At 38.6% G+C, this 20,120-nt stretch overlaps 1 protein-coding gene across 1 annotated transcript; it reads left to right on the plus strand.

Moving 5' to 3' along the window:
* The first annotated feature begins 1,887 nt into the window (after positions 1-1,887).
* Positions 1,888-15,945, plus strand: PTPN1 (protein tyrosine phosphatase, non-receptor type 1). The gene is made up of 8 exons (XM_010292501.1): positions 1,888-1,981; positions 3,788-3,888; positions 5,929-6,027; positions 8,731-8,868; positions 10,588-10,797; positions 11,509-11,670; positions 12,284-12,519; positions 15,225-15,945. Exons 2-8 carry the CDS (start codon positions 3,853-3,855, stop codon positions 15,430-15,432), a joined length of 1,089 nt encoding a protein of 362 aa, XP_010290803.1. The 5' UTR covers positions 1,888-1,981; positions 3,788-3,852; the 3' UTR covers positions 15,433-15,945.
* Positions 15,946-20,120: the final 4,175 nt, after the last annotated feature.

Consider the following 20,120-nt stretch of genomic DNA (forward strand, 5'->3'; position numbering starts at 1 on the left):
GCTGCTGCTAATTTAACCCAGTATTTACAGCAAAAATGCCTAAGGGTCTTTTGGTTCGGTTTGCATTTTGCTGGTTGTATAATATGAATCCTAAGTGGTGGGGTGGCTGTATTGTTTTTTGGTTTGGGTTTTTTTTTAACACTTAAAAAAATAACACATGTAGGCTCTGTGGGAAATGTGCTTAGAGATCTAGAAAGCCATTTTTCTGAGTTCCCTGGTTTTGTCTCTTGTTAATCCTGTACAGAAGAAAAATAAACCTCTGCAAAACACAAAGTCACCAACCTAGTGTCAGAGACAAATTCATGAAAACCACCATTTTAGCTGCCTCATGTTTGAGATATTAGACTGTGGCAGTTAAGATCATATTCTCCAGACTGCATTCTTCATAAGCAGAATTACTGGCAGCCATGTGTTAAGTTATAAAAAGATAACAGCTGATGTCAGGGCTTATTTCAGTGAGGAGCCATTTCAGAATACTGTACTAATTTTGAGCAGGTATATGTAAAATAGAACTATTCCCTTGACATGTAGCATTCAGTGTATAAATTTATACATATCTGAATAGAAAAAGATGAACAAGTAATAAGCTGCAGTAGCTAGCCTTAAAGCCTTAAAGTAGAGAAAAACCTTCAGCATTGTACATGGTTCTTTATGAAAAACTGAGAGGAACAGAAAACCAGTTTAGGTTGGCCTGCATTTTAGGGAATAGATTTTTGAGCTGGAATAAAATCCTCCTCTGATGTTGGAAAGCTACCACAATTTGAGCCAGAGCCTGAGCTAGTTTGAACCTATTAATAGAGGAGTGCAACAGAACTTTTTGTGCAAGTGATCTATATATCACAAGCAGCCGTCCAAATGCACTAACTTTATGTGTGCAGAAACGTGTTCTCTGGTCACACTGGGTGTGGATCAACACCATGCTCAAATATATCCGTATCTAGACAGATAATTTGTTTTTCATGATGATTTTTAGTGGCCTCTGGGTTAGGTTAATTTGTTCCTTTCGTGTATGTGCACAATGTCTGTCTTAGGATTTCTTAAACTTACTATGCTATTGAAATACCAGTTCTATAGTAAATACATTCCTTCCATTTTCATTAATTTCAGTTAAATCTAACAGCTTCACCCTGAAGTTCCTAGTACTATAATTTTTAAGAGTTGCATATTTAAATGGTATTTATTTACAGTGTAAAGTTCTGTTTCTACAAACTGGGACTAGTGTCCAAGGACAGTAGAATTCTTTTTATTATAAATTTTGAAATTGTCTCAGATAGCTGAGCTATTATATGCATCTGAAAAAAAACCCCGATAGAAACCCTAATTATATAGGGGATTGTTGAGATTATATAGATGTTTTAATGGAGCATGAGAATTGCATACAAATAACTTTCACCATTTGCAGATTTGTGGCATCTTGCTGATAACTCAAGATAAAGATGTATCTTAGACAAGTCACCACTTCATGTGTGTGTTTGATGCCAAGGGGGGTAGGCAAGGTTTTTTTTCTATCACAATGAATGTTTTCTAATTGCTACTGAGTCAGAAGTACAATTGATATTTTCACTGACAGTGGAAACAATTGCTTAAAGCAGTTCATATGAAAGTGCTTTGGGGCAGAGACCCTGCTCTATCAGGATTGTAAAGGCATAATGTCTGGTAAATGTTCTGCTACTTTATTATGCAGCTAATAATATTTTAACACACAAATTATGTTAGTTTTGTTTTCTGATAAATTTAACCTACATTCTTAATTTGAAGCCCAAAGTGCTTTCTGTCCTGAACTCCCACACATGAAGATGTGAAGTGAAATGGCTATTTGTCTTAAAATAGCTAATGGTATGAAGATATTAGATGCATTCATGTCTAAGACTTTCTTTTTTTTTGTTTCAGGACATCAGGCATGAAGCCAGTGATTTTCCATGTAAAGTGGCCAAACATCCCAGAAACAAAAATAGAAATAGGTACAGAGATGTCAGCCCCTGTAAGTACACTTTCTTTTCCATTGTTTGTAACAGACTGTTAACCTCTAATGACTTTTTCTATCAGCTAAATGTTCTTTGTACGAACAAGATTTCTATTAGATGGGTATGCATCCAAGACAATTCTTTTTGTTAATATATTTATTTATGAGATAGATGTCACAGGATGCCATTATATCCATAGGATTATACTAGAGCAGCATACAGTAGATTCCGTATTTGTGGGCAGAAATCTGAAGGAGGGAACTTGCTTTACCTTTGAATTTTTACGTTAGAGAAGAATGGTGGCTGAAATAGCATTAATAAAATTGCAAGTATCCTTTCTATTGCAGTATACTTAGTAGAGCATCCTTCTAGTCAATATAGCATAACTGCCCCTGTTGGGAGATGGGGTAGAGTTTTGCATAGAACACATTACTGCTAGAAATAAATCTAAGCTAATCAGCTAATTGAAACAGAGAAAAGGGGATGTTTGCAAAGGTGGTAATACTAGTATGAGACCTGTGTTTCTGAAGTTATCATCTTTACATATTCTGGTGAATTCTGGTGGGAAGTGCATCTTTGAGCACATGTCCTGTACAAGGCATGGCTCAGTTTGGTGTTGCAGCCTGTCTTTCCATGCACAATCCCATGTTCAAAGACAGTAACATTCAGACTTGTCTATGCCTGGCATGCTGTACTTTTGGGGTGCAAGAGAGACTGCAATGACAAAAACACACAGAGTGCAGAGAAGTACAATACTGTAATTAAATGGTCGGCAAATAATACTTGATGTATGAGACACTAAAGAAAGTTCACAGCTGGTTTGCTAAACTGCCTTCTGTGAGCCAAATGACAATGCCTGTTCTGAGACTTCTTTCCCTCTTCCAGGGTGCAGCACTGCTGCCTGTTTGAAATGCAAAGTTTCTGTAGGCTCTGTCACTGGGCAAATGTCTATCTTCTGTTCAAAGACAAGAGTATTACTGTATATCAGAAAACTTTTATACTTGGTGCTTAAAAGTTCCTGAAGTCTTTGAGGCAATCGACTAGGAAGAGCAATGTTGCACATAGTTTGCTTTACTAAGCAGTTCTAATGTTTGGGGTTGTGAGTAACAAGTGGTTCCTTTTTGCCTTTAGATAATACGACTTCCAATCTGTTCGGCTTTCTTGCAAAATGTGGGAACTCTTGTGTGTGGGTTTTTTTGTTGGTGGTTTGGTGGTTTTTTTTTTAACCCTGAATAGACCAAGCTGAGACTAACAAAAGAGTAATGAAACTGCATGTGCTGTAATTCCTGAATTTTGATCATTCTTTCTGTAAATTAAGGTGTGGTTGGGTTGGGAACAGTAACTAAATGTCTATAAGAAGAATAAGAAGCCACTGTTCTGTTCATCCAATATATGTTTATGGAAACCTTTAACAACCTTGAACAAGATGGGTTTGAAAGTTTAAGCTGCAAAAGATAAGCAGTTATGTAATTAGATTTATTTAAAAACAGTAACTCGATAGCTGTACAAATATGTCAGTGTGATCTGGTTTGCAAATTACTGTTGTGATTACTTCAAATGCAAATACTTCCATTCTTGCAGTGTATTCGTGGAAGATGGAGTGCAACTTATGTTCACTGCTCTGCTGTAGTGCTGTTCTTGTAGTACCTATATTGTATTTCCAGAGTTACAAGCACCAGTGAACACTTCTGTGCTACCTGTGATTAAGCTCTTTTCATTCTTCAGGACAACTCAGCTTTTTTGATCCTAACATCTGATGAGGTTGTGCATAGATTGTGCTGTGTTGTGTATACATTAACCAGTGTTTTCTAATTATACTGCAGTTGATCACAGTCGAATTAAGCTAAACCAAGGTGACAATGACTATATCAATGCTAGTTTGATAAAAATGGAAGAGGCCCAAAGGAGCTACATCCTTACCCAGGTAATTGCTGTCAGTGGATAATAAAAATCATATGGTGATTGGAGTTGTTTTTCATAGGTTTTCTTTAGCTTATTATGTATGCTTTCTTCATTGTAAAGCTAGTTAAGTATATATAAACATACGTGTCTGTGTATAAACATATACATAGAACAATTTTATAGAAATACTACATATTTCTTCCTGCTTCCTGTCAGCACTGACTGACTTTTTGTAGCGTAATTTGGACACTTTGTATATCTGACTTTAGAACCCTCTGGGCTAGAAGCTAACGTTCTTCTAGCAAGCTGGTTGTTGGCTTGTGACAAGTAACATTTAGATGTGGGTGAAATAAATCACACTTCTCCTATGTGGAAGGCCAGCACAAAGGCTTAAGACTATTACAGTCTTCAGTTGCCTGATAAATTCTCTAAACAGAGGTGAACATCACTTAGTGGGAGGGCTTCACATTTACAGAACTATATGTATGAACTTCAGGACGTTCAAAACCTATTTGAAATAACATACTTAACACACAAATATCTGTTATATTTAATGTTGAGTGGGGCAGATGTTAACTGAAACATATTAGGGAATTTCTTACACCTGACCTTTCAGGTCAGTTTCAAATAAGCAGTATGTTCCACCAGGTATTTCTTGTTAAACATCCTTCTGAAAGTGGTATTACTGTAGTATTTACAAATAATGTACCTTCTAATAACATGGCTTCCAAAAGGTCTAAATTGGGCAATGCTGATGCTTCCACCTTTAATGTGAGAGGAAAGCTATGAATGCAGATTTTAGTGATGGGAATATGGGGGGCAGGAGGGAAGTCGCTGTTTTTCACTGAATCTTTGAATTCCACACCTAATTTAAATTTAAGAAATTTAAAAATACCCAGGTACAAAAATACCTTGTTGTCTTATTCTAAGAGCTAGCAAACTGTGCCAGAATTCTTGTTTGTCCTAAACGTTCAGTACCCTGGAGACTGTCCTGGTCTCTAATCTTGACTTTTTTTTTTTTACCCCTTCCTTCCACACTTTAGATAAAGGTAGACTGGGATTAATATTTTCAAGTGGCAGCTCTTCCTTCCTGTTTCTGGAGAATAAAGATAAATATTCTAAAGAAGAAGTGGACAGTACAGTGTTCAATATGAAAGTAATTCTGTCCACACAGCTCTTATTGTGCTTCAAGAGGTTGATCATAGGGCAGAACAGATAGACCTGTATGTGGAATAGTCAAATGTGCAGCTAACTGGTATTAGTTATCTATTCTGATCCAGAATCTAGTGGCTTTGAATGGCTTGCTTTAAATCCAGTAATTCTTTCTGAGGACCCTGGCTTGCTGTTTTGTTTGAGCAAAGTGATGGATAGAAAATACGAGAGGCACAATGATGCTGGTTTGTGTTGTGCAAAATTCAGAGCAATGGTTTGGGAGTATAAAATAGCAAAGAAACATAGCACCAACAGTTGCAAGGAAATCTACTTTGTGAGTAGATAGTAGTCTTTAAAAGGTTACCATTTTGTTCAGTCCCAAAGCAGATCCATGAAGATTTTGGAAAACCATGTAATTTGTTACTGATCTCTCATTGTTTCAGTCCTTTGAATGTTCACGTCCATGCAGTCTAGTAATTTTGAAGTATTACATGTAACAATGATGTATTGCAGAATAGTTCAGCATAGACATTAATTCTGCTGTTAGTCAATGAGGTTTTATTTCCCCATTATATGTACACCTTTCCTAAAAAAATTTCTCAGCATTTTTCACTCCGAGTTCTCTTCTCACAAATGAGACTATTTCTCTCTTTCTGTTATGTATGGGGAGGGAAGATTAACCATGTTTTCATGGGTAAATTCATAGTGGGGAAAATGGAACTGTAAAAAAAACTGTAAAAAAAAAAAAAGCTGTATCACTGTGTTTTGGTTTTTTTTTTTTTACAGTTTGAAATGAGAAGTTGCTTGTTACTTGTCTAATTTATTGCCTAGTGCAGTAACTTCTACTGGGGACCATTGCACTGACATTAACAGAAAATAATGCTTATTCCTGGGGATTCTGTCTCTGCAGGGACCTTTGCCAAATACTTGTGGTCACTTTTGGGAGATGGTTTGGGAACAGAAAAGCCGTGGTGTTGTCATGTTGAACAGGGTGATGGAAAAGGGATCCGTAAGTACTTAACTGGTTCTAGCTGAGTGTTCATTGCGTGTTTATGTTTTTTCTTAACAAGCAAGCAAAAACCCACAAAAACAAACAAACCCCACCCCCTCGAAGAACGGGGGTGGGAAAGTGGAGAGATGATGGCCATCAGTAATTTTATCTAAGAAATTATGCCTACAATTGAGTACCCGTTGAACTGATCTTACTGCAGTCAGAAAATTTTTCAGTTTGTAATTGTAGTTTTTCATTTCTTCTGAACTTGGTTGAAATAAGGCATGAACACTTTCCATACAAGTGAATATTTGGTCTCTACTCCTTACCTAGGTATCTGAATGTAAATCTTTCCAGTGTACACAGATTGCACCTCTGAAAGGTCATTTACTCAAGTGTTCATTCACAAGCATTATTGAAACGGTTTTGTAGTAGTTAGAGGCACTTTGACTCCAAGTTTCCTTCATGCAGTAAGGGCTCTGATTATTAAATGTATCTTCTAGACATATTGTTTCTCCACCAGTACTTCTCTTGATATCTCTCTCAAGCAATAATCTTCTGGGTGATGTGGAACCAGCTGTTAAGCTAGTGCTTTACTTGCTAGGAGAAGTGCAGTGGGCTAAGTTGTGCCCAGACCTTTTAAGGAGTTTACATTAGACAAGACAGGCAGAAAATGAAGGGAAACAATAGACAAACAAACAATTGGGGTTATTTTAAGTTATTTCTTCTGACACATGGAGTAGCTGCTGTCTTGAGAAGAAAATGCCTCAGCCTTTCTGATGGTGGAGAAGACAGGAACTATCAGGCATGGTTTCCATGCATGGGTCAGAGTTCTGCCTCTATGCTAATTCCACAGCTGCCATCTTTAAGGTGGACTTGGCAGCTGTGCAAATTTGAGACAAAAGCAATTTTAAAGACTGATAGAAATGCACAGTTTAAAGTTGAATGTTACAGTGTAGTCAGTATAAAGGCACTTTGGAGAAGGGATAGTGGGTATGTCGAGTATCCACCAGCAATAACTGCGTGGTACATTCTTTTGCACAGTCAGGAAGTAATTCCCAATAATCAGGAAAATTCTTGTGCAATGAATTGTGTTTTAATAAACTGCAGTCTTGATTTTTGAGTTTTTGGCTTTTCTTGTCGTGCAAGTGAAATGTAATCTTCATAAGAGATGCAGTAGCCATATTTTTCAATAGTTTCTTCCTTTCCAACCTTTCCCGCTCATTTCTGCACTGCCTGTAGTTTTGAACAAAATGAATTGCTGTGATCCCTTAGGGCAGGCTGTTTAACACTTCTCAGAAAACAGCAGTGGGGGACCCAGAGTGGAGCACAAGAAAATACCGTTTGCAGACACATTTGGTGGCGAATTTGGATGCAAAGCCAGTTGCTGTCAGAGAATTATAACTGCATTCTACACTCCGATAAACTAGAGGATGTATTTTCAATAAAAACTAGAATTAGTTGGGGCAAAACTAGTGTTGGTCTACCTAGGTATAAAATACTGAAGGGTTTTCTTATTTATTAAAATTCTGTCAGAAATTGCCCTAGACTGTGTTATTTGCCCTTTAATAAAAGAGACGTTAGACATGTTCAAGAATACATTCTTACTGCATGTTTAGGTGTGGGCAAATCATGGTCATAATCCCGTTACAGAGGAGGAGTGCTTAGTGGCAGAAGTAGCAGACCAGTTCTCCCAGTCACAATATCCTTAGGTTTAACTGTCAGAAACTTGGTTGCAAACTTTCCTGTTTGTGTTGCTGATGAGTTTCTTTAGTTTCAGTTTTTTACTGCACGCTGCAAAATGTGCTACTTTTCTGTGTGGTTGACTCATTTAAGGTCCTAGCATGTAGCAGTCTCTGCAAAACTGAGCTCTTGGGGAAACTTTACTGAGAAAATTGAAGTTCAGTCAGAAGTAAGTAATGGGAATATTTCCTGAATGCAGGTTTTTTGTTTGGCACTTTAGTTTTAAACTGTGCCATGTAAAATCAAAATGATCTCACTGCTATTTTTATTTTTGTGGTGCGTGAATGGAGTAACCCCAAATCCCATCTGATGTTACACTTCCAAATTAGCAATGTTGTAATTCTCTGTATGTAGTTCATTCCTGGAATTCATACTACTTTTTCACAGTATGTTCTGCTCTTGTTAACATCTATCTCTTCTTTTGCAATGTAAATATTTGACATGAGGATAATAAATAAAATGCAGAGTAGACTAAAATTCAGATTTTGGCAGAGTGTTGTGAGAGCTTTTATACTTAGACAGTTACTAGATTTGTTTGTTTGTTTGTTCTGATACAAGCTAAAGTAAATAATGGCTTTGATTTTGATTAGATTCCATAGCTTCACACCCTTTCAGCTTACACGTAGAAGAATGAGAACTCTACCTAATTAAACCTTAGGTATTTTCATGAGTTCTGTCAGGGTCAAAACAATTTGATTTATTTTGATAGAAAAATGGTAGAAAAGATTCAGTGAAGATGTGGTTCTGCAATATAAAGGAATACTGGTACTCTTCACACTAGAATTGGTCCTCCTTATAATAAAAGCAGATGAAGAAATGGTCTCCTAAGAAAATGTTGTATTTAAGGATGTCTATTCCTTCCCTTTTACACAAACTTGAATGACAATGTTTTTTGTCAGATGTTGTATTTAAGGATGTCTATTCCTTCCCTTTTACACAAACTTGAATGACATATAAATGTCTTCTATTTGTTTTTAGGTAAAGTGTGCACAATACTGGCCACGGAAGGAGGAGAAAGAAATGTTTTTTGAAGATACAAACTTGAAACTAACATTGATATCTGAAGATATAAAATCATATTACACAGTACGACAGCTAGAATTGGAAAACCTTACAGTAAGTACAGAAACTAGTACCAATCAGATTCTTCAGTCTCTCTGAGGTGAGATTCACCTACTCATCAACAAGATCTTGAAAAAGATGGTCATGAGTTATAGCAGATTTTATTCTGGAATTGGTGATTATGCATGAGATTGTCCTTCAGCCTCTAGTTTGTGTGTTGTAGAAATGAAACTCTTAAATATTCATGGAACATACCTGGGGAAACTACAGTCATTTTCATGTCTTGTCCATATACTGAGTGAGAAGGTGAGTTTGTCACTACCTTTCAGAGAACCCTTTATAAAATCACTTAGTGTTCCAGTGCTTTTGTGTTATAGTTGAAGTAATTGCTCTTGCTGTCACTTAAGCTGCCTGTTTGCCTGTGTCTTGTTCTAAGGTTTATTTTTAGGTTTTGGCTTAAATCTTCAGGTTTTGCATTGATGAACTTCATCAGAAAGCAGGAACTGTGTTAGCCGTGGTCCTGCGATGAGCTGTATGGAGCTTTGTACAAGGATCAGGCCACTAGCATTAAGAAAAATAACTCTTCTTTTTATTTTTTCTTTTTTCCTTTTTTCCTTTTGGACAATACCAAAATAAAAGTATACATGCTGTGTCCCACCCTTCCTCTCCTCTTCAGCACTGCCCTGTATTAGAGCAGTGAGAGCTAATCTAAAGCTCCTTGGGGAGACTGGCTAAGGAAGAACACCATTAACTTTCGCTGAATGCAGGTCACTGAAGATAATGTTGAGGTCCTCAATGGTGCTGAGCTAGGTGTGTATGTGCTAGCCTGAGTTCTATTCTGTCCTGGTACTGCTCACTACTGGAAGACACAGTTATTCTTTGCTCATCTGTTAGCATCTTGAACGCTTCATCCTGCCAGGAAACATGAGACAGCAGATAAGAATTTGACTAAATTATGCCTGAGTAAGAATTTAGTTGATGTAGTTTGTGGTGTGTTTTAACTGTGCTAACTTCTGTAGACATGTTTGATGGTTGCAGTTCAGTATTCTAGCAGGATGTGAGCACCAATAGTTCAGTAGTCTTGGAAGGAAGTTTTCAGTTTGGGAGCAAGCCTGTAAAGGAACAGCTGTGATAGTGTAAGAGCCTTGTCTGCAGAAAGTGTAAAGGGCTTCTGTAACTTGAGGTACTTCATTTTGAGACATCTTCAAATGATACTCTGCCATTAGACATTGGAATGCAGTAGCGCCAGCTATCTTGTGGCACTACAAGCATTTGAACTGTACTGAAAAAACTAAACCATGTTATGAATAAGTAAATTTACTTATCCAGTTTCCTTCACTCTAAACGGACACCTTCACAACAAGATATAATTATTTGTAATAAGTTTCTTAGCTGTGCAACTATAAAAGCTCCCTCAGACTGGTGGAACTCTGTCATTTGAATTTAAGTCAGCTGTTCTAAAGATGTAGTGGAAACGGTGTAGTCTGAGTAGCATACAAAGCTGAGCAGGCACATGCCTCCATTCCATTTAAGTCAGAGTTATTTTCAAAGGAAGTAGCTAAAATTTTTCCAAAGGCACGAATTTGAAATTGACCTAAAGGTAAAAATGTCTGATGTCTAAAGCTGTGTGTCTAAATATATAAGTGACTATTTGCTAGGAAAAGGAACATGGAATTATGTTTGCTGATGAGAACATGCTGTAGGCAACTGTGCTTTGAGTACTTCTGACTCGTGTATCCAAACTAAAAGACCTCCTAAATATTGTTTTTACAGACACAGGAAACTAGAGAGATTCTTCACTTTCACTATACTACATGGCCGGACTTTGGCGTCCCAGAGTCACCTGCTTCATTCCTCAATTTCCTCTTCAAAGTGAGAGAGTCTGGCTCACTTAACCCTGAGCATGGACCTGTTGTGGTGCACTGCAGTGCAGGAATCGGGAGATCAGGAACTTTTTGTTTGGTTGATACGTGTCTTCTACTGGTAAGAACTACTTATTGTAGATGATACGCTGTTTCTGTAGAGTTATTTTGAGGAATGATTTGGTGTAGGCTTACAAAGAGCTGTGCTATGTTCTGCAAAGTATTGTTCATGCTGTTTCCTATTATCGCACTCATATTCTGGTTTGGGAGTGTATTCCAAGGCAGATCTCATTCTTAACTGGCCATTTTGAGTCTGGGGAGGAGAATTCTGTAGTTTTTAGAATGATTTTCAAAGATAGGCTTTGCCCTTGTGGTTAAGGAAAAAACCCACTAAATGTCTGCTAAGTAGTAGTGTGAACTATGCTGAAACAATGCAAAATAAATCTAGTGTCTTTCCTTTCATGGAGTCAACTTTGCCTGTAGGCAAGGGAAAATTGTCCTAACTTTAAGATAAAACTGGAGTTCCTTTGGCTTTATTCTGTAACTGTGTGAGAGCAACTAATACACAGAAAGTCAGGCCTAGGTTAAAATGTCCTTTTTTTAAAATGTATTACATTTCCAAAACGAGAAAGATAAAAAAGGGAAAAACATAACACATTTTGGAGGCCCAGTGTGTTTTCCTCTCTCTGTCTTTTTAGAGATTCAATAAATAACTGTTTATTAGTTTATTAATTCTGCAATATGCAGGGTAGTCTGAAGGCCCTCGTACAAAATGAGTCATCATAGTGAATCTCATCAGAGCATAAAGCATGTTTCAAATTTTTATTTTCAGATGGACAAACGGAAAGATCCTTCTTCTGTGGACGTTAAACAGGTTCTCCTAGAAATGAGGAAGTACAGAATGGGACTTATACAGACAGCAGATCAGCTCCGTTTCTCCTACCTAGCTGTTATTGAAGGGGCAAAATTCATTATGGGAGATGCTTCAGTGCAAGTGAGTACTACTGGTTGCACAGCCTAATGTAGTGAGCTGCAACTCTGTTTTAACTGTAGAAAATTTGTGGGATGAACAGAATAGAAACTTGCTTCAGCTTCAAAAAATTTTTAGATTATTATGAGGTTCTTAAATACAACACTTTAAGGTTATGACAGATCAGGAAGTGTTGTGTTTAAGACAGTACCTGTAGTATAGCCAGTGGGCTCATGTACTTTTCAGTATTATAACTGGGGTGTAGATTGGCTGCATTGGCCTTGTCTTTCATTTTAGATAACAAAAATTTTCTAATATGCCAGAAGTTTGTTTTATGGTAAACAGAACTCTAGCAACACAGATTCTGTTTTGTGCTATTTAAATTTTCCAGAAGTAGATTAAAATTTCTTGTATTTATAGCTGATGTCTTCTGTGTACTGGATGTAGCTTAGGTGTGGTGTTCTTGTGTCTTTTTTCTTTTTTTTTTTTTTCCTTTTTTTCAATGCAAATGAACAATCATTCTAAGAGTAAATGAAAAGGTAGATTATAAAGACCCTGACAAGTTGAGGTTAAAAGTTATAGCAGCTTACATAAAAGAAATAGAGAAAAACTTCACAGGGCTTCTCCTTCCTGAAAGGAACAGTGGAAAGAGCTTTCCAACGAAGACCTGGACCCACCACCTGAACATACCCCACCACCTCCCAGACCACCAAAGCGAACCTCAGAAATGCACAATGGAAGGATGCATGAACACCCAGAATTCTTTCCTAAACACCAAGTAGTAGAGGAAGAGATGAGATGTTCGGTCAGCGCTGTGGAAGAGATGGTTCCAGATGGCAGAGCTCGTTCATCTGTACCACTGATCACAGACGGGTAATTCATTTAGTTTCCTGCTTTTAACTGTCCCAAGAAGACTGTCCAGTTGGCTTACAGCATTGAGAGGTTGTAGGACATTTGCTCATAAATGGCATTTCATACAGAAGGGCCTGAACAGACCTTGATCAAGTTAGCCCAGAATCTTTTCAGTAAAGGTCTTATGCTCATGTTCATTTAATGTCATGCATAAGCTAGGGATCCTGCTAGAGTAAAAGAAAAAGTGACAGCATAATGAGGTGGTTTAGTCTTGATTTACATGCAGTGTGTGTTAAGTTACAGAGGAGCTCTTTCACTACTTAGAGGCAGTATTAGTCATCTAGCTGAAAACTAGGCTGACTAGCTTTAGCCACACTTAGAAATGTGAAATTAATTGCAAGCAAAGCTACTTTTAATGAAAGGCTTATGAACAGAGGACTCTTCTGCCTGTCATTGTAACCTAAACTGTGAGGGCTAATAAATGTGCAGTGTATGCAAGCGGTAGGACAGCGGAGAGGCCAAGGTTCCTGCCTGCTTAACCGCTAGATGTCACCCCTGATTTATCCCAGCGGCATGGAACTGGTTGAAATCCGCAAGCCTTGGTGTTTCTGGCATCCTGTGTGTTAACTAGTTTTATCCAGAACAACCAAATGAATGCCACACAGAAGAAAAAAATTCAAAATTAAAAACAAACAAACAAAAAAAACCAAAACAAAAAAAAAAACACACCAAAAAAACCCTCTACAGCCACCAGACATAATCAAGAGAAAGTTTAATGTTCCCCCACTAGATGGTCTCCTAACAAGACATCTTCAGCTTCCTATAGGAATACTGGAATAAAATACCAAGTTTTAGTATTGTCCATAGAACTAGAGCCTTTTCAACAGATGCAGCTGGCAGGCCTGATGCATTTTATTTATCTGAACCAGTGGGGGAGTGTGTGACTGGGAACTGGAGGTTAGTGAGATGTGTTTCCAATAGTCTTTCTTCAAAATGAAGCTCCTCTAATTTCACATAGCAAAGCGGCTGAGACCATGAGCTGAATCTGTTGTCTCCCTCAATTCTGCTGCGGGCAAGGAGATAAAATGGAAGTGTTTCCCTGCTGGATGTAAAACAATGTTTTGGTCAGGATTTATCTCAATTAATCAGGGGAGATTCTGGAAGTGAGATACTCAAATTCCAAACATCTTTACTAAAAAGAAAGGAAATCTTGGAAATAGGAATGGACACAAATGGAGGCTTAGGCTACAAAGGAAGGAAACGTTGCAGTGGTAGCACCTCCCTCTTTCTTCCCTCAGTGACAATATAGTTCTGATACCAGAATATTTGCCTGGGATGTGGTGATGCCAGCTAATGCTTTCCACACCTAATGAAGATTTAAAGCTGGTGTCTCGTTGTCTTCTCATTAGCTATACAAATCTGAACTTCTCAGTGAAGAAACGATTTCCTGGAAATGCTTTACACGGTTCAGTGTAAATGAGCAGAAGACATGTCCAGCTCTAAAGAGCTCAGAGGCTCAGATTGATTTCATTGATTATAGTCCCTTGCCTGAGGTTGGAGTTGAGTCATCCTCTGGAACTGCCCGTCTTCACTGATAGTAGAGGCTGGCTTGGACTTGACATCTACCTTTTACCCTGCTAAAGTTAAATCCTACCTTATGTGATGTTTCAGGCATACTAGGAAAGGTCAGGATCAGGCAGCATCAGGCCTCCTTGGTGATCATCGCACTTGTCCTCATATCTGTGACAGTGAGTCTAGAAGGGGGAAAAGTGCCACTTGCTAGGCAGGAGGAGGGAGGAATGGAGGGCCGAGGAGCAGTCTGATGTGAAAGGATGTGGGACAGTGTGAGGCTGGAGGAGATGGAGGGGTGGGAAATGGACGTTGTGCTGGCAGAGGTGAGGGGAGAAGCAGAAGTCTTAAGCATGTTTATTTTCCTGCCTAGATATTCTAGTGTCTGGAATGGAAGATTCCTGAGTTCTTCTGTACTTAAGCTGTCAGCAGATGTCTAGGACATCCCCCTGCAAAGCATCTCCCTGCTGGTTACCACCCTGCTAGTTCTCACAGCATAGTGATGCTCTGCTTTCTAAAGTCAGTGGGAAGAAGTTGTACAGTAGACACAAAAGTTACTGCTCAGTTAAGAAGCCTCTTTGGGTGTCAATATACTGCCAACAGGATGGAGGTCTAGTATCTAGGAACAAAACCATGTTAAAAGTATTAAAGGAGAAGAATCATCATTTCCATCATCAAAAGCTATCACGATGCATTTAGCCACTCCTCCTAAGTTACAGCTGCACAAGCAATCATAGTTCCATTATCCTCTGAGTTTTTGGGCAGGTGCTTGATTTTTAGAACCTCAGTGTTCTCCTGACCTCGATGTGAGTTTGATTTGTGCTAGTTCATTACCTGTCTCAGTACAGGTAGCAGATTTGTGATGAGCAATGGAAATAGGTGGTGTTTAAAACTAAGTCATCTTATTCTTTAAAGGGCACAAAATACTCCCAAGCATGGCTTTTGACAAGCACTGTTCTAAACCTGTAATTTAATAGCCAGAACTGTACTAATTAGTGATAGGCTTTGGTTTGTCATCCGCTGCAGCTCCTGATAGCGGGACTTTTCCAGCGTTGTCTGCGGTGTTCAGTGGATGAGGCTGTGCTCTTGGAGAGTCTGCACGGCTTCTCTCCTAAATGGGGAATCCAGTACTGAGTATTTATTTTTTTGTCCTTAAGCACTAGTCAAGACACTGAAATTCGGAGGAGAACTGTTGGTGAAAATCTGCGTCTCTCACCCCACAAAGAAGAGTCGATGAAGTCAGAGAACTCGGAAGAGGATGATGAGAACATGATGACAACTTGGAAGCCATTTCTAGTGAATATATGCATGTTCACTTTCCTCACGGCAGGAGCTTATCTCTGTTACAGGGTGTGTTTTCATTGATGGACATGCCAGCAAGATCGACCCTGCAGAAAACGCCAACGATTTGATCGGTTTGTAATAAGCTTCTCCGAAAGAAAGCTCATTGAGGCATGTGAGCCTTGTCTCGGTGGAGGTAGATCTTAGGTTGAAAGGCCGGAACTTTGGTTAGGGCTTAAAGAGAGAATTGATGCACTAGGGTTTTATCTAGCCCTGTGGTCCCAAGAACATAATATTCTAATCTCAGGGCCTTAAAATATTCAGGAGTAAGCAGAGAAAATGCCAAATAGTCTGTTTTGGATTTTTTTCTTTTTTTTTTTTTTTAACTAAATAATAGAATTACAACACATTGTTGTTTTTAGCCTTTTTTAAAAAGCCAGTTCTTTTTCTTTTGTGTTTCAGAAAAACTAGGCACAAGTGAAACTTGCTTGTACTCTCCAAGTGTTGTAACCAAATACATGACTTATATTGATCAGTTCCCCCCAAAAAAACAAAAAGAAACCCACATACATGAAGAATGTAAACTTTCTGGAAGGGAAGGGCGTTGGGGGGAGGGGTGTTTGTGGTTGGTATTTTGTTTGGTTTTTTTTTAACTTGCTTCATCATTAAAGACTGAGTTGTGGGCAGTGCCTGTGGTATTGATATATTTAATCTTGGCATAACTGTTCTTAAAGAGCTTATTGTTTTACATGTGTTTATAGAAACAGGCTTCTGCATTTGCTCAGGGTATCCCAAGTTGTCAAGCTCTTTTTCTTTTTTTTTTTTTTATAAGTGTATCTCTTCATTGACTTTTGTTGCACTCTACTTGCACATATGCCTATTTACATTGCACCATCCTTTGTAAAGCTGTTTTTACTTTTATATTCTGGGTTAGGAGAGGTGGAGGAAGGGAGAAGAACAAGAAGGGAAATTCAACCAAAACATGTCCACCAGCATTTTGCAGCTGTGCAGCTGGCATTCAGAAGGACCAGTTCTTAAACCTCATCATTTGGAATGTAAAATGCAGTTTCACTCCACACCTGCTCCATGAGGAAGAGCTTCCTGCAAGGGCTGGAGAGGTAACGCACTTGGAGGCATTGCAGGCAGTGGACAGGAAAGCATTTCAGTAAATCCAGAGCAATTAGTGCTGTGGCAGCTTCCTTCAGACATAAAAAGTTCAGCAGAAGACATGCTGGTCTGTGAACGTATCAGTTGGCTTATGATGCAAGCATTTGTGTGTTCTGCTTTTTTTAAAGCAAGGATTTAAAATACTGGCTTTAGTTTGGCTTGAAGATAATGCTCTTCAGTAATTATCGGACATAGCGGTGTAAGAGGGTAAGTCTCACACTTCTGCAGACAGGGTGGTTGCCGTCCTGAGGTAAGCTACGGGAGATGGGAGGGTTTGTCCTATGCCACGCTGTGTCTACGCTGTTTTGCTCAGTAAGAGGGCCTGTTCTGCAGGCCCAGGACTTGAGTAACGTAAAGTGCTTGTAAATAAGGATTTGGGTGCATTGGTAGAACTGTGACTGGAATGCGGCAGCGCACTAAACAGTCTTAGGCAATGCCGCTCCTCTTGTTAGTACCAAACTAGTAATAAACAATAATAGCAAAGATTTCTTTGCTGGTGTCATGGGGCAGAGGATAGGAGTAGACTCACTACTGACAGTTGTAGTGATTGAAACTAAACCATGACAGCTGATTTGCAGCAGTGTTACTAATCGGTTGTTCTTATTTTTAAAGGCTTTCTAGATTTATAGCACTTAACCACCATTCTCAGTGCAAACATCGCTATGGAGTATCTCATGTAAGTTTCTCTCCACTCCATATTTATTTTTGCAAAGCTGTCTGTAGGTGTAGCGCTCTTCTTTCAGTGAGTAAGTTGGTGAACAGGGGCGGGAGGGGTGGGAGTTATTTCTGGTTTGTGTTTTGTTAAGGTTGCATCAAGGGCTTCTCAAGTACAATAATAAATCCTCAGGTAGTACTGGGAATCAATACTTTACCTGTGAGACTGTTGGTCAGACCAGTACTTGAAAGGAGGAATGTTGTAATCAGTCAATATTTAGTTATATTATTGGAAACGTGAAAAATGAGTATAGAAAAATGGTAATATATAATGGCTCATCTGTGTATTTAAGATACAGTATGTGATTGCTTCATCCCCACTATTCTCTCCATCATCAGGTAGAATATCGTTCTAAGGCAACATTTGTACCCCATTTGTATTAAAATGCATGTAAAGTCTTCAAGTGTCCTGATGAAATACCATGTGCTTGAAAGGTGAAAGAACTTATATTTCTGCTTACTGATGTGCCCAAATTATATTTGCATGAACTGATCATTAAGTGGCTGTGGTTCAAAGGGTGTTGCTGAAAGTATCTTCATTCAGCAATCGACTGATTTGGTGTTTATCAGATAACATGTAACTCGCCTAATACTTGGCATGATTTCCTATTGAATTTCTGCGTACTCAGTGTAATCCGGTTGTTTAGCATGGTTCATTTCAGCTGAGTAAGTATAGTACAGACATTCCAGAGTGTTTAGTAAGCCATATTCACACCTCACCTCTGGCCACTTGAGGCAAGCAATAGCTCGGTGATTTCAGGGTATGACTTGCTGTGCTGCCTTCAGAGCTGCACTGGAGCGGGGAGAGGAAAGCCTCTTGCAAGCTCTCTCTGTAGCGCACTTTGATCTGCAGAAATACAGGCTCCTGAAGTGGTGGCCCGTTTGAAAACAAATAAACAAGAAACACCTCTATGCTGATCCTGAGAGGGAATATTTTAAATTTTAGGCTTGACAGGAAAGCAAAGCATCCTTCCTTTGAATCCAGAATAATTCACTTGCAAATTATTCTAACAAGAGAAAGTTTCTGCAGATGGTAAAGTTTTGAACATCCCCCTTTCTGCCCATGTATTTTGCCATTTCTGTCATCTGTTCTGAATCCAGAACTTACACTGTCCCGGGACAGACGCTGGAATATCCCACAAGCCCTGTGAGGTGTGTATAAGGCTTATAATACTGAACTGTAAACATTTTTGTTTTGATGTCCTGTATATGTATGTAGTAGTTTGGGTGTGTATATACAGTAGCGTTTCAAAGTGGGTGTATTGGTTAACCTATTCTTGGAAAATGGACAAATATCCATGTTAAACTTGTTAGAAAGTTAGTGAGCTGCTCTGCTATATGCCTTAAGCAAATATTTACTCATCAGGTCTTTCTTTTTTACAGATTGCCATAGAATAAACTTTTTTAAAAAAATAAAAAACCAAAAAAGCTAAATGTTTTGGTATAATACATTTTCAGGTATATTGTCTTTTGTGTAAGCCGCTGCAAAGACCTCACAGGTTATAGTAAAATTGTACAGTTTTTCAATTTCCCATACAAGTTTTCAGTTCTCATTTTTAGTTGTAACAATAAAATTCTTTTTTTAAAGAACGTACATGAGAGCCTCCTTGCTTCCTGTCTTCTCAGGGCTATAGCCACTGGCTTCTCTTTTGAGCCACTTGCAAATCTGGACTAGCGTGATACTTGGTGGGGGGTTTTTTGTACAGGAAAGTGGTTTAAGAACTTATTTGTAGGTCAGAGCTCCAGTAAAAAAAAGAGTAAGTAAGCAAAATGAGTGTCCTGTGTCTCTCCGACACATACATCTCCCTCCTCTAGTCTTCCACTTTAAACAGTTAAAGTTTAACTATGTTGGATCGGGAATCAGTGGAATATAAAAAAAAAATGTAATAACTCTTCAAGCACAAATGTTTGTTTGCAAGAGTTTCAGTTGTGCCTTAACATGAAGCTCCAGTGCGGGGACACAGTGGTGTACCTGTTTGTGTTACAGCAGCTGCAGCTGTCAAGTTTCTGTGTTGTTTGGATTAAAGTATTTAAGTATTTACCTTTTTGTTTATATTTTTAAGGAAAGCTACAAATGGAGGAGAGGTGCTTGAAAAGACAATTTTCAGTCATAAAGTGGTATGAAAACAGCTGTGCTGAGTTTTCATGCACTGCCCCTCAGAAACTGTCAGCACCTTACTGTTAGGCTTTAAAGCCTAGCTCAGACTCGGGCAAAACTGGGCTGCCCCTCTCTCTTACAAGCCACCATCTGTTTCCCTTTCCCCCTTCTAGTGAAGAGGGGCCTGGGGAAGCAGAGAATTTACCAAAGTAGAACCAACTTCTTTCCCCTGCTTTTAAATAAATCCCTAAGTTAAAAGCAGAGTTGCAGCACAGAAAATCAGCCCATTAAGTTTTACTTTGCTATAGAATTAGCATGACTCCCAAACACCATGGGCCTGCTCTTCAGAGCTCATCAGTAAAGACTTCAACTGCATGAGCAAGCTGTGCATTTCCAAACTAAATACCAGTAGCAGAACAGGCGCTCAGCCTGTCTCAACGGTACAAGCTTGAACTTTTCACAGGCAGAATTCAGAAGTGGGCATGACACTCTAACCTCAAGCTAAGATGTGTCTTAAACCCCCACAGGGTATTAAGATACTTAAGTATCACCTTATATCTGTCCACAGTGCTACGAGGACATCAATATGAAGCACTTGCAGGAACTTGTCTCAAATGTTTTATTAGAATTTTAGAAAACAGTATGAAATCCAACAATAAATACTGAATAGAAAAGTAATATATATAAAAAAATATATACATACAAGCCAAAACCTTTCAAGTATTTTACCTGCAGCCAGGCTTCTCTTTACGGCTAACCCCCCCCCAAGGTTGCGGAAAAAAGCCCAACCACG

This window comes from Phaethon lepturus, unplaced genomic scaffold (genome assembly GCF_000687285.1).
Source record: "Phaethon lepturus isolate BGI_N335 unplaced genomic scaffold, ASM68728v1 scaffold53768, whole genome shotgun sequence".
NCBI classification, from domain to species: domain Eukaryota; kingdom Metazoa; phylum Chordata; class Aves; order Phaethontiformes; family Phaethontidae; genus Phaethon; species Phaethon lepturus.

What these genes read in the sequence shown, in the direction of transcription:
- PTPN1 (XM_010292501.1), top strand. Translation starts at nt 3,853, where the DNA reads ATGGAAGAGGCCCAAAGGAGCTACATCCTTACCCAG. An exon ending in TGGGAGATGCTTCAGTGCAA is followed by an intron (nt 11,671 to 12,283) that starts GTGAGTACTACT and finishes CCTTCCTGAAAG; the next exon opens with GAACAGTGGAAAGAGCTTTC. An exon ending in GTACCACTGATCACAGACGG is followed by an intron (nt 12,520 to 15,224) that starts GTAATTCATTTA and finishes TTTGTCCTTAAG; the next exon opens with CACTAGTCAAGACACTGAAA.